The 16230-nt window shown below is 35.7% G+C and overlaps 1 protein-coding gene across 2 annotated transcripts in view; it reads left to right on the top strand.

The window, feature by feature from the left end:
- Positions 1–16230, top strand: part of ZFAND4 (zinc finger AN1-type containing 4) — a 78690-nt gene that overhangs the window by 43455 nt on the left and 19005 nt on the right. For both annotated transcript variants that reach the window (XM_045809934.2, XM_045809935.2), the window contains 3 exons: positions 495–562; positions 4114–4300; positions 13707–13854. In XM_045809934.2, coding sequence (XP_045665890.1) covers positions 495–562; positions 4114–4300; positions 13707–13854 — 403 coding nt within the window. The remainder of the gene's footprint in view (positions 1–494; positions 563–4113; positions 4301–13706; positions 13855–16230) is intronic.

Raw genomic sequence — 16230 nt, 5'->3', positions numbered from 1 at the left:
CTTCTATTAAGTGACACTGTGTGCACCAGTGATTGCAGACATACTATTTGACTTTCGTCTTTTTTCCATACACTTCTTCACTCTTAAAAACAAAAGGGTCAGCGACAGTGTGAAATATCTGGAGAGCACTGGGATTTGGGAGATCGTGTAGATCTTGTAGGTGTGCTATTTTTCTATTTTCTATTTTATTAAATAGATCTGTTTTCTAACACTTTGCATCCTGGACAAACTTCTTTTCTTCTTAGGGCCTCTTTTTCTTTACATGTGAAATGAAGAGGCTAAACTGAGGTGTTGTATCATATTTAAAGCTTATGAGAACTTATTCATTTTTTCATTATTTATACAAGTAATTAACATTTTATATTTATGCATTTTGCTGCATCTTTTTTATATGACAGAGGGTAAGTACTGTGCCTGATCAACTAGCACTTAATTATGTATATGTCTAACATGGAATGCACTTTGATAATGATGGTTTGTTTTTCTGTTAACAGCATATCAGAAGGTTGTACCTTGAAGCTGGTATTGGCTATGCGTGGTGGACCTATAAATACTAGAAGAGGTAGGCATTTGTTAATATCATGTACATTAAAGCAATTTGACAATAATAATTTTCAAGCCAGTTGATATTTTTATCATCTCAAGTTTTAATCAGGTTCTCTTTCTGCTATTATGTCTTTTAAGAACATTTGTTTTTCTAAGCATTGTTCTTTAAAGTGTAAATGTGCAGAAGGAACTCATGTTTCAGAAAAATTTCCTGATTCCTGATTCAATCCAGGGATATTTAAAAATAAACCTCACCAGTAGAGGGAAAGGAAATGAGTAGCACTGTGTAAATATGTTGCTGTCGTTGTGTTTAAGTTCATAACAGTTTGTTGCTTTTTTTACCCACTGAGTCTCCAACTCTGGATGTAATGATTGTTAGAGAAAATTCTAAAGTTGCCCATTAGCCTGGTTTGTGATGCATTTGGGTTTCAAAGATATTATTGAGGCCCTGTTGAATCCTTTTTCAGAATGTGGGCAGTCTCTGGAGGTCTTTCGTTCATTTAACAAATATATTTTATGTACCTACTAGATGTTCAATATAGTGTTCCATGGAAGAAAAGTTTCTGCTTACTGACAGTGTCCAGACTAAACACGTAAAGATTTGATGTCATATCAGGCAGTTATAAGTGTTATGGAGGAAATAGGGGAGTGTGACAGTGTCTGTGGAAGTAGGATACTAGGAGGATGATTGTGGAAGCGCCTTGGAAAAGGTGATGTGAGCAGAGACTTGATTAAAAAGAGAGTTCTAAGCATGGGAAAAACTGGGAGTGTTCACATTGGTTCCTGATTCAGGTATGTCACATGAATCCCTACCAAGAAGAGGGATCCTTAGACTGCTCAGAGCAGTCCTGCTCTTTGGGCCTCATTTGGGAAAGGACTTCATATTTGTTTGATCCTTTACTAACCAGAAGACTAAGGTTAAGTATTGATTCTACTGCTGGTTTATTTCTTCCACAAGTCAAATTTTATCTCTGTGTTTCACAATTTTTGTTAGAAAATGGGGCTTATTATCTTTTTCCTAGCTACTTCAGGAGGATTTTGTGAGATATGTTACTTTAGTTGTTGAACCGTTCTGGATAGGTTAGAAAAAAACAAAGGTAGTAATGTTGGAGTTGGTTAACTAGCACTCCTAATATCAGAAATTCTATAAATTGGACTTATAAAATTGTCCTATGTGACATAAGGTGATTATGCTACCAAGTCTGAGGATAGTGTAAGAGCCCTAAAGTGTTTAAGATTTTATTTATTTATTTGTCAGAGAGAGAGAGAGAGAGCGAGCACGAGCAGGGGGAGTGGCAGGCAGAGGGAGTGGGAGAAGCAGGCTCCCCACCCAGCAAGGAGCCCAATGTGGGACTCGATCCCAAGACCCTGGGATCATGACCTGAGCTGAAGGCAGGCACTTAACTGACTGAGCCACCTAGGATTCCCAAGAAACCTAAAGTGTTTACGGAGCCATTATGATGACATAGAATTATACAGTGTTTAATGACATGTTAATTCCACTGTTATAAAATTTTGAAACTTGGTTATTTGTGTATAGTATTGTCTTTAAACCAGGGTGTTTTATCGGAACATGTACTTTTCTTACGAGGACCAGAATTATTTTATGTTTATGAGGAGAAGTGTAAGTACGATAGATTTTTGAGTTAAAAATATATGGGTGGGAGTTTTTTTTGTTGTTGTTGTTGTTGTTGTTTTACTTTTTGAGAAATGAAAATGAAAGTGCTATCCTTAGGTAGGTGAAGCTTTGTAATACTTTTTTCCCCTACAGCTTTCTATGCCTTGTTTGTAAATTGAAAAATCAGCAAGGAGAACTTGTCTTTTTTAATATTTTAATTATGTATTTAATAATTTTGCTTTTATTGAATCAGCTTCTTTAAAATTAAAAGCTTGCTGTTATCTCCATACGTCATTGAAACTTTGTGAAGAATTAAAACTATACCCAGTTCTAGAACTTTTCCATGTTGTATTTGAAAAACCATATTTTTTGGCTATTTAGTCTTACTTGAAAATTGTGGTTTAGAAAATACCACTAGTTTAGTAATATTTAGCTTTTAAAATTGTTTTTGAATTAGTCATTTTCAAAACAACATAGAAAATCCTTTCTAAAACTAAATTTTATCTTAAGGTATATATACAGTGTGTTATACTGGATGAAATCAAAGTGGTTTTTCTTTTATGAAAAGGTGTGCATCCACCACATAGATGCATATACGTAGTCAGTCCCAGCTGATTTAGGTAAGGCTTTCACGTGGCTTTAGTAATGGCAGAAACATAGATTTTCTTTCTTTTTAAGGTAATGTGGAACATGTAGCATTGACTTAAAAATGGCAAGAACTTGTTTTAAACATGTCTTTTAATATTTGCACATTTTGTGCCTGTGAAAAGAGTTGGTCAAAACATCCAAATATTTTTATAAAATAAGCTAAATCTTATTATATTTCTAGTTTTTCTGTTTTAGTCATGGTGGTCTTGGATTAGGATTTGGAACATCTTTAATGTTTTTGCCTTGCTACTTTCACAGTTTAATATTTCTTATTGCTATAACTTTTTTGAAGGTTAGCACAGCACTGTGATTCTGTAAATAAATAAGCTGCTCGTATCAAAGTTAGGGAATTTGAGAAATTTTTGCCTCTTTTAGGAAAGGCAAATGTTTCTGCAGCTTGCCATGAGTTTTTGGGAGTGAACTTTTTTTCCTGTAATCATTACTTAAGTCTGGGCTCAGAGTCTTGTAGAACATTCACCCTGTAAGCCAGCGATCTCTTGAGGCCCTTTCCCCCCACAGGAGCAGAATCTGTGGCTGCCGTGGACAAGAGCAGGTTGTAATGATGGCTGCAGTATCAAGCCTGAGGACAACTCCAGGCCAGAAGAGCCTATAATAGTGGGGGGCTCTGTCCCGTCCTTGGGCTCTGACTGCACGCATGGGTACATACCAGGACAGTTGAAGTCCAGGGAGGATGCTTTCAAGAAATAACATGTTGACCATTACACACAAGTTTTAGTACACTCAGGGGCCCGCTTGTGTTCTGAATTGTTGTAAACTTTTAATTACCTAACTTCATGTCAAGAAACAGCTCTAAGAAGAACATAAAACCAGAATCAAAGAAGAATCTAAAACCAGAAAGAAAAAGAGAGATTCACTTGCTTCTAATTTCCAACGTATGTCTCCCAATTATGTGTCTTTTTTTAAATCTAAAGTAAGTGGAATTTATATTGCTTTTAAATTATTGATGTAACCAATATTGGAAAGTATAGGAAGCAGACGTGTGAAGTGAAAATAGTCATAGGTAATTATGTCACAGAATGAGCAAACACACAGACTCAGGAAAATACTGATGTATTTGGTTAAGCCCTGTCTTTGTATGTAATGACATAATAATGCATTTCATTTCTTTCCTGTTAGTATAACATAGGGAATGCTGTATTAATTGTAAAAGACCAGAAACTTATTTAAAGACCGTCATGTGTATGTTGTTCTAATTCAGCATAGTGTATCCTGCCGCTGTACCAACATGCATAAAACTTGATATAAATTGAAAGCTTGTTTATCAATTTTTCCATTTGTAGTTCCTATGGAAGACCCACTTAGGGAGATGGCTGAGTACTTGGATTCCAGTCAAGATGAGGTCTGGGAGAAGACCTCCTGCAACAAACAAGTTACATTTTTGGTATACCGAGAAGGAGATCAATTGAATTTCTTTCGTGTAGTAGATAGGGGAGATGGCACTTTAACACCATTATCTGAAACTTTAAGGTAAATAGGTTTTCATTTGTATGTCTCACTTAGAAAAGGAGAACACTGTATGATATACTCCATAAACCTTAATGTTTACTTTTTGTTGTCAAAATAATCTTATATTCACAAGACCGACTAAATTTCATGCATTCTCCCCACTCCCTGCCCCAGCTATATAATTCTGAAATTGTTCTTCATGTGATTGGTATTTAGTGAGTAATTTATAAAACTGAAATTTCTTTATGGAGTAGGAATTTTATATTTATTTATTTTAATTATATTTTATTAATAATAAAGGTAATGTATTTATTAATATATTTATTTATTAAATTATATATTTATTATGATTTAGTTCTGTCCTTTATGAAACTCTAAGATGCTGACTTGATTCTAGAGTGTTGTCATAATAGTGTGTTATTGTACAACGTTGGCATTATAGGGTTGAACCTAGATTTGCTAGGTTTTTTTTCAAAATTTAACTCTACTGCTTAAAGGCACATAAAGCTCTTTACTTCTCTGGTCTTGTTTTCCTGCTCTGTAAAAGGAAGAGGAGTTGTTAAATTGATTCTAAACTCAGAAGGAAACATCTTTTAAAGGTACTAGCTAGGCAATAGAACAATTAAAAAATAAGACAAGTCATCTGTAAGTTTCTTTGTACTCTGTCTTACTTTGATTCTTTCGCTTTAAGCCACCAAACACTTAATGAACTTTGTAGCCAGGCTGTACACTAGTACTGGCTTACAAAGATGAATGTCCCTCCCTTTGTGGAACGTGCAATCTGCTCTAACCAGTATCTATAATATATTCTTGCCAATTGTTATATCAACATCTCTGGAAAACCAGATAAGAAGGCTTTCATTTTGCCTGAAAGGTGGGGAGTTAGGGACAAACTCTGAGAAGAAGTGACCTTAAAAGGGGAGTAGGAGTTCTCCAAGCAGACCAAGGAAGGAAAGGTATTACCAGTAACTAAATTTAATCAGATTAGTTGTGGGGTTTTTTTGGGTTGAATAGTGTAAGTTCTTTATATATTTTGGATACTAACCCCTCATTGGTTATATCATTTGCAAATATTTTCTCCCATTCAGTAGGTTGCCTTTTCATTTTGTCATAGATTTCCTTTGCTGTACAAAAGCTTTTTATTTTAGTATAGTCCCAATAATTTATTTTTGCTTTTGTTTCCCTTGCCAGAGGAAACATATTTAGAAACATTTTGCTAAGGGTGACGCCAAAGAAACTACTGCCTGTGTTTTCTTCTATGAATATTTTATGGTTTCGGGCCTCACATTTAGGTCTTTAACTCCTTTTGAGTCTATTTTTGTGTATAGTATAAGAAAGTGGTCTAGTTTCTTTTCTTTTTTTTTTTGCATGTAGTTGTCCCATTTTCCTAGCATCATTTATTGAAGAGACTGTCTTTTCCCCCATTGTATATTTTTGTCTCCTTTGTTGTAGATTACTTGACCATATAAGCATGGGTTTATTTCTGGGCTCTCTATTCTGTTCCATTGATCTATGTGTCTATTTCAGTGTCGGTACCATACTGTTTTGATTAATATAGCTTTATAGTGTATCTTGAAATCTGAGACTGTGATACCTCCAGGTTTCTTCTTCTTTCTCTAGATTGCTTTGGCTATATGGGGGTCCTTTGGTGGTACGAGCGCCTAAATACAATCCTACAATATATAAAACTAGTAGAAAAAAAATTGTAGAAAAAATAACTCGTAGTCTGGAAAATAGTTTCTGTGGCTCAGGAGTCTGGTCACAGTTTAGCTGGGTGCTCTGCTCTGGGTCTCCCAAAACTGCAGTCGAGGTGTTGGCAAAGATGTGCTCTTATATGAGAGCTTGATAGAATCTACTTCCAAGCTCATTCATGTTGTTGGTGTAATTCATTTCCTGGCAGTTGTATGACTGAGGGCCCTGGGTTTTTTTCTGGCTTTTGCCTAAAGGCTGCCTTCAGCTCCCTTTTGATTAACTCAGAATCAACTGATTTGGGGTCTAAATTACATCTGAAAAATAGCTTTTGCCATATTGTGTTGACTAGAAACAAGTCCTAGGTCATTTTTACAGTCAAGTGTTGGGGAGTATACACGATAAGAGCACCAGGCATTGGGAATCATGGGAATTCCTTTGGATTCTGCCCACCACAAGTTATGTAGAAAAAGGATTAGACTCATTCTTTGAGAGCTGACTGTGACAAATGGATGTTGACTATTGACTCTGACTTGTTAGGATCTGGTTACTACAAAGTGTAGTAGTAACTATATAGTAACCACAACCACGTAGGCCAGATGTAGCGAAGAGAGAGTAATGAGGGCTGCAGCCTTAATCCAGGGCCTCTTACTTAGACCATGAATAGAATTTTTCATACCAGTCCCCCCATATGCTGGCTCACTGTTGTTTTGGTTTCCTTCCTTTGAACATCCTCTTCTGGTTCCCTTTTCCTAAAGGAGAAAATCTAAGCTCCTTAGCTTTGCATGTAAGGTCCTTTATAACCTGTCATCATCCATTTTTCAGCTCTCCTTCATTATGCCGTGTTTTCGTACATCTTTTACCCTTTGCTTGAAATGTCATTTTCTCCTTTTACCTCAGTTTGTCCTCAGCCAGCTTCTATAGCCCAAATGTTGCTGAGGATTTCAATTAAAATTGTATTGTTCCTCTCAAGATACATTTTTTTTTTAACTTTTCTCTTCCTTTCTTTTCACCCACCAGAATTGCACAAGGGATAGGGGTGGGTGAGAAAGAAGAGTAGAAAACCTTTTCTGGCCATACCTTGAATGACATTTATCTTGACTCTTGTAGGACAGTCTTTCTTACTCTATAATAGGAGGCAGCAAAATTTTTTTGTAAACGCCAATTAGTAACTATTTTAGGATTTTCAGGCCAAGAAATAAAATCAAGGATCCTGGGTAGGTACTTACATAACAAGAGAGAAGAATTTCCACAGAATTTTTACTGACAAAATTCAAAATGCAATAATAATAATTGAGGGGCATCTGGGTGGCTCAGTTGGTTAAGTGACCAACTCTTGATTTGGGCTCAAGTCATGATCTCAGAATTTTGAGATCGAGCCCTGTGTTGGGCTCCAGGCTGCTTACGATTCTCTCTCTTCTTCTCCCTCTGCCCCTTCCTCCACCTTGTGTGTACATGCATGGGTGCAGGTTCACACGCACTCTCTTAAAAAAATTAAAAAGTAATAATTGAGTACTTGTGTGTGTGTGTGTGTATAATTTGGATCCATGAAAGAGAACTGAATGCTTTTTTGGGGGGTAATATTTTACATAATTGAGGTTGCAAGCTAGTGTTGCCTATCACGTTTGCACAATCAGTTGCAAAAGTTCATCTGTTAATATGGATTTGTAATGAGATTTTATGTATTTTATCTTTGAAAAATTTTTTTCACATAGACGTTGCCAAGTACTGATACCAGTCCATAAGCATATGATTTTAATTGAGCATATTCATTGCTTGGAAGGCATTTATAGAATTCTGTTACAGTGTCTTCTTGCTGTTTGCCTTTAGCATGGCATTACACTGCATATTAATCACATCAGGATATGTGGAGCTCCTCAATTGCGCATTTAAATAGATTTTGAAATACAGAAATTGCCTTTAACTTGCAACGAGGTATTAAAACACTGCTGGGAATTTAGAAAATATGCCCCCTGTAAATTTGTGTGGGAATGTTCTTGCTTTTTTAAAAACTTTTGAAAGCATGCTGTTACATGTGATTCAAAGTAATATTGAATGTTCAAAGTAATAATCAGAATGATATTACTGCAGTGTAAGTTTCTTATAGGATCACTGTTTTGCCTTATAATTTTAGGTGGAATTCAGTAAGAAACATTAAGTCCACAGCAAAAACTAATTTTCAAAGGCATTCAGGTAAAGGTGATTCTTCTTGTTCAGAAAAATTCCATGTTAGCCCTGAACTTAAAAGAATCCTGATAAAACTATTATAGTCAAGACATTGAACTGATGGCTAAGTCCATGAACCAAAAAAGTTTGCTGTTGACACTGCTGGTTCAAGAATATATAATAGATTCAGATATTTACCCCTGAATACCTGCTGATGAATAATACAGCGAGTAACCATAGCCTTTTTTTAAAATTATGTTCAGTTAGCCACTGTATAGTACATCTTTAGTTTTTGATGTAGTGTTCAATAATTAGTTACGTATAACACCCAGCGCTCATCACAACCATAGCCTTTTAACACCTTAGGTTTTCATTAGCTTTGTAAATTTGTCCAGCTGTTTTTTTTTCTGTTCCACACATATTTTTACTCCATCACTTGTAGGAGATTTCCCTTGATTGTACTGAATTAGTGTCTTAGCAACTCATTTGAAAATCTTCTTACCTGTAGTTGTTTCATGCAGACCGTTCATAAGGGCTTCATTCTTCAGTAACTTCAAAAGTTGGTATTGATGCCCTGATAAACAAAAACAGCTGAAGTGTACCAATGACTTATGTCGACTCATCAAAAGGCAAGGAACAGAACTCCAAATCATTGCCTTGTTGTTTGACTATTATTGTTGCTTCCATTGTTATTTATTTATTTATTCATTTATTTAATTTTTAATTTTTTATTATGTTAGTCACCATACAGTACATCATTAGTTTTTGATGTAGTGTTCCATGATTCATTATTTGTGTATAATACCCAGTGCTCCATGCCATACGTGCCCTCCTTAATACCTGTCACTGGCCTACCCCAATCCCCCACCCCCCTTGCCTCCTAAGCCCTCAGTTTGTTTCCCAGAGTCCATAGTCTCTCGTGGTTCATTCCCCCTTCTGTTTACCCCTCCTTCATTCTTCCCTTCCTTCTACTGATCTCCCTGCTATTTCTTATGTTCCATAAATGAGTGAAACCATATGATAATTGTCTTTCTCTGCTTGACTTATTTCACTTAGCATAATCTCCTCCAGTCCCGTCCATGTTGCTGCAAATGTTGAGAAATCGTTCCTTCTGTTAGCTGAGTAATATTCCATTGTATACATGGACTCCATCTTCTTAATCCAGTCATCTGTTGAAGGGCATCTCATTTCCTTCCACAATTTAGCTATTGTGGACAATGCTGCTATGAACATTGGGGTGCATATGGCCCTTCTCTTCACTATGTCTGTATCTTTGGGGTAAACACCCAGTAGTGCAATAGCTGGATCATAGGGTAGTTCTATTTTTAACTTTTTGAGGAACCTCCACACTGTTTTCCAGAGTGGCTGTACCAACTTGCATTCCCACCAACAATGTAGGAGGGATCCCCTTTCTCCACATCCTCTCCAACATTTCTTGTTTCTTGCCTTGTCAATTTTTGCCATTCTAACTGGCGTAAGGTGATATCTCAGTGTGGTTTTGATTTGAATTTCCTTGATGGCTAATGATTTTGAACATTTTTTCATGTGTCTATTAGCCATTTGTATGTCTTCATTGGAAAAATGTCTGTTAATATCTTCTGCCCATTTTTTGATTCGATTGTTTGTTTCTCGTGTATTGAGTTTGAGAAGTTCTTTATAGATCCATTGTTATCAATTCTTCAAGAAATTGTTCTTGCCAAGGGGTAGTCTTTATTTAAACAAATTTATTTTCTCTGGACACATTTCTTCAGTTGCCGTGATCAAGCACAGTTTAATTAATTCACTGTTGGCCAACAGATTTTCTTGCTAGCTAGTAAATTAGCCACTTGGAAACTTATTTTGGTTGCAGTCTCATTTTCACTTTTTCTTTTTGTGAAGAAATTCTACTTTGATGAGATATTCCATGTAAAATGTTTGCAGTTTTTCTGACACTTTCCTGCAAGTTGGCAATAGTATGATGAGTTCTTAGTCTGGTAGTATCCAAATAAGTTGTTTTTCTTTAGCATAGCCATAGGGTCACTGCATAATGAACACAGTGCTTTGCCATGTAATTGACAGTAAAATAATTCACTCTCTACTGTGCCTTAAAACTGCGGCGTTTGTCTTGTTGTTGTTCTATTTTACTTTATTTTTTAAAAGATTTTATTTATTGATTCATGAGAGATGGGGGGGTGGCAAAGGGAGAAGCAGGCTCCCCTTTGAGCAAAGAGCCTGATGTGGGGCTCGCTCCCAGGGCCCTGGGATCATTACCTGAGCCAAAGGCAGATGCTCAACCAACTGAGCCATCCAGGCGTTCCTCCCCCCCCCCCTTTTTTAAACTGCAGCATTCAAGGTCCACTCTTCTTGTTTTGACATGTTGGGAGTGTGTGTGTGTCAACGTCATGGTACGACGATACATATGGCACTCAAATGCTGTTGAATTATGATTGTGCCCCTGTGCTTTGTAGTGTGCCAAGCCACAGGGCAAAGCAGTGAGAGAGCTGCATACAGTTCTAATGTGGCTACTCAGCTCTTCCATTGTAGTGTAAAAGCAGCCATCTGTAATATGTGATCAAGTGAGTGTGGCAATGTTTCAATTAAGCTTTTTATTTATGGACACAAATGTGAATTTGATATAGTTTAACATTATGAAATATTATTATTTTGATTTTTTCAGCTATTTAAAAGTCTCAAAACTGTTCTTGTGGACCACACACAAATAAGTGGTAGACTGAACTTGGCCTGTGGTCATAGTTTACCAACTCCTACTCTGGGGAGGAAACAGGGAGAATGGGTGCTAATTTAACTCGTTCTGATACAAAATCTAGTATCAGTCATTTTTAGCCTTAAATCTTTATAGTTAATCATGCCACCTTACTGCTTTTTAAAGTGGGAAGAAATAAAAGGAGGCAACGCAAGACAGTTGTAGTTAAATGGTAACTTGTCTATGAAAGTCATGTGAGTACTTGGCTTCTGGATGAACAGTAGTCATGTTGGAATAAATATTCATTTGCCCATCTTTTTGTTCTGTAATTACATTATTAGATTAAAAGATTTAGGGAAAGTTAAATATAGCATTCAAGAAAATATCTAGAAACTTAAGAAAATATTTAGAATACTTAAATACAAAAAAAGATATTTATGGATTAAGTTTATAAATTACTATGTTATTCTAGTCTAGTTACATTTTTCCATTTTGAAAAAAATTGATTGGTTTTTAACTGATCTCCTAAATCTGTTTTATGAGAGAAAACATGGTAATGTTCTTTGAAAAAAATTAAGTGAACTTAAAAGTGTGTTTTTATCCTCAAAAATGCATCCATCAAAATAGTTATCATGATTGTACTTTTAAAAATACACATATATACATACACGTGTGCACGCAAGCACATGCACACAGACACACTGTTTTCCAGTGTGAAAACATTAAAGGACCAATTTTTTTTTTTTAAAGATTTTATTTATTTATTTATTCGACAGAGATAGAAACAGCCAGCGAGAGGGAGCACAAACAGGGGGAGTGGGAGAGGAAGAAGCAGGCTCCTAGCGGAGGAGCCCGATGTGGGACTCGATCCCGGAACGCCGGGATCACGCCCTGAGCCGAAGGCAGACGCTTAACCGCTGTGCCACCCAGGCGCCCCCTAAAGGACCAATTTTTTATGACAGGAAAGTTGAGTCAGAAACCTCTTTCGGTATTCAGCTAGGGGTATTTAAAGTTAAAATAACCATAGGATGTATGAGAGAAGTACTTAAAATACTGCAAGATGACCAAGGATAGAATATACTTGACTCATTCCTTTCAACTTCAAGGGTGAACTGGCAAAAATCTCCACTCATCCCTCCTTTTCAGGTATAGTTAACTTCAAGACGAGCCGTCACATACTGTAAGTTCTGTCACTTATTTGGGTTCATAAGCATGATGCAGTAAAGTCTGTTGTTTGGTGCCTGAGGGAGCAACAGGAAATTGTTTAAAGAATAGATTTTGGAAGCCCGGGATTTGAATCTTCAGTCCACCATTTACAGGTTTAGAAAAACCTCTCTTAGCTGCAGTTTCTTCATTTATAAAATGAGATACAATATCACCTTATATCATTTTTGTGAGGAGTAGAAATAGCATGTAAAAAGGATCTGGCAGGGTAGCATTCAGTAAACGATAGCAGTATTAATTTAGTGTATTCCTGTATGGCAGTTTTCATACTGTGGTAGGCATCTGCAGTAGATAGAAGTGATGGTCACAAGTCAAACACTAGGGACTAAATTGCTTATGGAGACATATTCCCGCTATCAGTCCTTCTGATGCCCATACCTGCTGTGCATATAGTCAGTATATGATTTCAGCATGTCATTTCCGCCATGTAAAGTTTTAAGAATGGGCCTATCCATTATCTACTTTGCCTTTGTGTGGTGGTAGTATGTGCTTCAGAAGTGTTACGGAATATGCCCTTATTGTTTAAGGCTATTCTAGATTGTTTCCATTTCTTATAACCATATAGAACAGGAAATTTTGTTAATGCTTTAGCAGAGATACATACTTTAGTTTTTCTATAAGTAAATCAGATATGGTGACCAATACTTAACTTAGTCTGTTCTATTTAAAATCTTAGTCTTGCTATAAATATGCTGAACTTGTGTTTTTCCCAAACCTTTACTATTGCAATTTTACTATTATGAAAAAGCTGAGTGAAATTTCACTATTGTTTATGTTCAGTTCAACAAACATTTATTGGCTATGTGCCAAGCACTGTGCCAGGTGCTGAGACTAAGATGATGAATAAGGCTTAATATCTGCTTTCACCTTGCTTACCTATGGGGAAGTGAGAAGGAAAGATAGACATATAAGTATAAATATGAGGACAGTGTGATAAGTGCCATTATATTATGCAGTCAAAGAGAGGGGTTCCAAATAATAATTATGTTAAGGTATGAATAAATGTCATGGTGACCAATCAGTAATTCAGATGTTTTACATGTATAATATAATTTGTGTCATGACTTAACTGGGGTTTCTTTTTTTCATTTTAAAATACATGCTGTTCTAGGTGGTTACATTTCCAAACACTGAAAAAAATCCCGTTATTCTTATTTTTTCATTGTTCTTTAAGAATAGATAATGTTCTGTTAACACCTGTGTGAGTTCTTTTTTAGTGAAAATCCTCTCAAGATGAATAAAAATCTGGACTTCTGTGTCAATTTCTTTTCATTATGGTTAAATGGAATTCTGATCTGCCTGTGGTCTAGGTTTCACAATTATCAGCCTTGGTTGATGAGACGAACTCAGTGCATTTTTGTGAAGATGGACTTTGCTTCTGTGGAAGTGAGGTAGTAGGTGCCATAAGACCCTCACCTGGGGTATACTGACTTCAGGAAAGCTCAGCTGTGCTAGATTGTCAGTGATGCTAGGTCATGGTATTTATCCATTTTTATTTTTTTCTTGTAAGAAATATATTTTTTGAAATACATTTGCCTTGAATTTACATCGACAAGATTTATTCTTTTATCATTAGCAGCATCTGTATAGTTTCTGTTGCACATATTTTTAGTCATCGAGCAGGTATCCGAAATATCTCAGTAGTAATTATTGCTTTCTTTGCAGTGGTGGTTCTGTGTATAATTTGTATACGGATGAAGATGAAGAAATTGAGCCTTCCCCTTCTGGGCAACAGATAATTGAAAATTCAATAACTATGAATAAGATGAAGCTGCTGAAGGCTAAGATGGAGAACATGAATCTCAGTAAAAAGGTGAAGCTGTTGGCATTTGGCCAGGCTCTTCTCTAGTTTGTCCCTGCAGGGCTTACAGCACTGAGGTTTGTTGGTAATTGTGAAAACAAATTATTTATAAAATATTGTTCATTTCAAGTTTCTGGCCTCAGTTATTTATTGAGATGTTAAAAGTGATGAATTGTTTTTTTTTTTTAGGCCACCAATGCATCTGTGATATACTGCACTTAAAATAATTCATTGTTTTTTAAAAATTTCATAGCCCTAGTGCTAAGAAGGATAATAAAAAAATAGTCTAATCTTAATCTTGCAATAATTACTTTTTGAAATGCTCTGTTAATATTTGCTTATTATAGATATCTCCTCTATTTGGGCTTTGGTAAGGAGTATACCTGTGTTTAGCTTTACTAGATATTGTCAGTTTTCCAAAGGGATTCCAAAGTAATTGAACCAAGTTACATTCTGTCCAGTAGTGAATGAGAGAGGGCTTTCACATAGTCTTAACCAGCATTTGGTATGATCCTTCTTTTTTATTTTCGTCATTTCTGGTTGATGTGTAGTGGTCTGACATTGTAGTTTGAATTTGTATTCCTCTCACTGATGAGGTTGAGCACCTTTCCCATGTTTATTGGGTATTTGGATATCCCTTTTTATAAAATGCATGTTCAGATCTCTTGGACATTTTTCTATTCAGTGGTATGTTTTTTGCTTATTGTTTTTTTTTATCTTTATATATTCTGGATATAAATCCTTTATCACACACATACACACACACCACTACTCTGTTACTTTGCTTTTCACTCTATTAATAGCTAATCCCTTTTTCTTTCTTGAAGTATAATATATACATATAATAAGGTTCAGAGATCCTTAATATACAGCTTCATGAATTTTTACACTTATATACACTCATGTAGGTACAACCCAGATTAAAATAGGACCAGGTTTCCTTATAACCTATCCCTACTCCCAGAAATAACTACTGTTCTTACACTTGTCACCATAAATTAGTTTTACCAGTCGTTGAACTTTGTGTAAATAAATATCCCCTTTCTTTTGTTTGTTTTTTTTGGTCTGGTTTCTTTTGCCCAACATCATACTTTTGTAAATCATCCATGTTGTGGGTATCAGTTCATTCTTTTTTTACTGCTATGTACTATTCCATTGTATGACTATTCTTCAGTTTGTTTCTCTCCTTTTGATAGTTTGGGTTGTTTGAAGTGTTTGGCTTTCATCAGCGAAGATGCTTTCAATATTCTTATACATGTTTTTGGTGGACATATGCACTCTTTTCTTTGGGGCATAAGCCTAGGAATGGACTTGTCATAGGGTAGGTTTACGTGTAGCTTTAGTCACTATGCTAAACAGTTTTGCAAAAGCTCTGTAATTGTTCCTTTCTCATTTAGATTTACAATCCATCTAAAAAAAACTTTTTTAAAAAATGTAATGTGAAGTAGGGTAAAGATAATTTCTTCAAAGTGGAGAACAATTGACCTAGCTCTATTGAAAAAATCTCTTTCCCCACAGTCCAAATGTTTATGCATCTAATAACAGAACTTCAAAATACACAAAGCAAAAGCTACAAAGAGAAATCGACAAATCCAGTTATTTTAGAAGAATTCTACACTCACACTCTCAAAAAATTGATAGAAAAGCTAGTGAATCATAGAGGATGTAAGAAGACTTGAATAACACTATCAACCTACTTGTTCTAATTGACGTTTACAGAATGTTCCACTTGAAAACAGCAGATATACATTCTTGTTAAGTGCAATTAGAATATTTACTAAGATAAACCATATTGTGTGCTATCAAACAAGTCCCAGTAAATTTGAAAAGATTCAAATCATACAAAAAAGCTCTCTTATCATAATGGAATAAAGTTAGGAATCAATAACAGATATCTGGAAAGTCTAATATGTCGGAAATAGCACACTTCTAAGTAATCGATGGGTTAAAGAAATCCAAAGAGAAATTAAAAATCATTTTGCATGGAACAAAAATATTCTGATAATGTGAATTACTTTTTTTTTTTTAAAGATTTTATTTATTTATTCGACAGAGATAGAGACAGCCAGCGAGAGAGGGAACACAAGCAAGGGGAGTGGGAGAGGAAGAAGCAGGCTCATAGCGGAGGAGCCTGATGTGGGGCTTGATCCCAGAATGCTGGGATCACGCCCTGAGCCGAAGGCAGACGCTTAACCACTGTGCCACCCAGGCGCCCCTACTTTTTTTTAATATGAAATAATTCTTACATTCTTAGAATGAACCACTCTTGGTTGTGATGAATTTTCCTTTTTATATCTTTATATTTCATTTGTCAATATTGTATTTAGGACTTTTGTTTATCAGAGAAATTGGTCTATAATTTTTTTCTAACATACAGCAAAATTGAAA

This window comes from Ursus americanus, chromosome 6 (assembly GCF_024610735.1).
Source record: "Ursus americanus isolate L20-20 chromosome 6, mUrsAme1.1.p, whole genome shotgun sequence".
NCBI classification, from domain to species: Eukaryota; Metazoa; Chordata; class Mammalia; order Carnivora; family Ursidae; genus Ursus; species Ursus americanus.
This window is presented reverse-complemented; position numbering and strand designations above follow the sequence as displayed.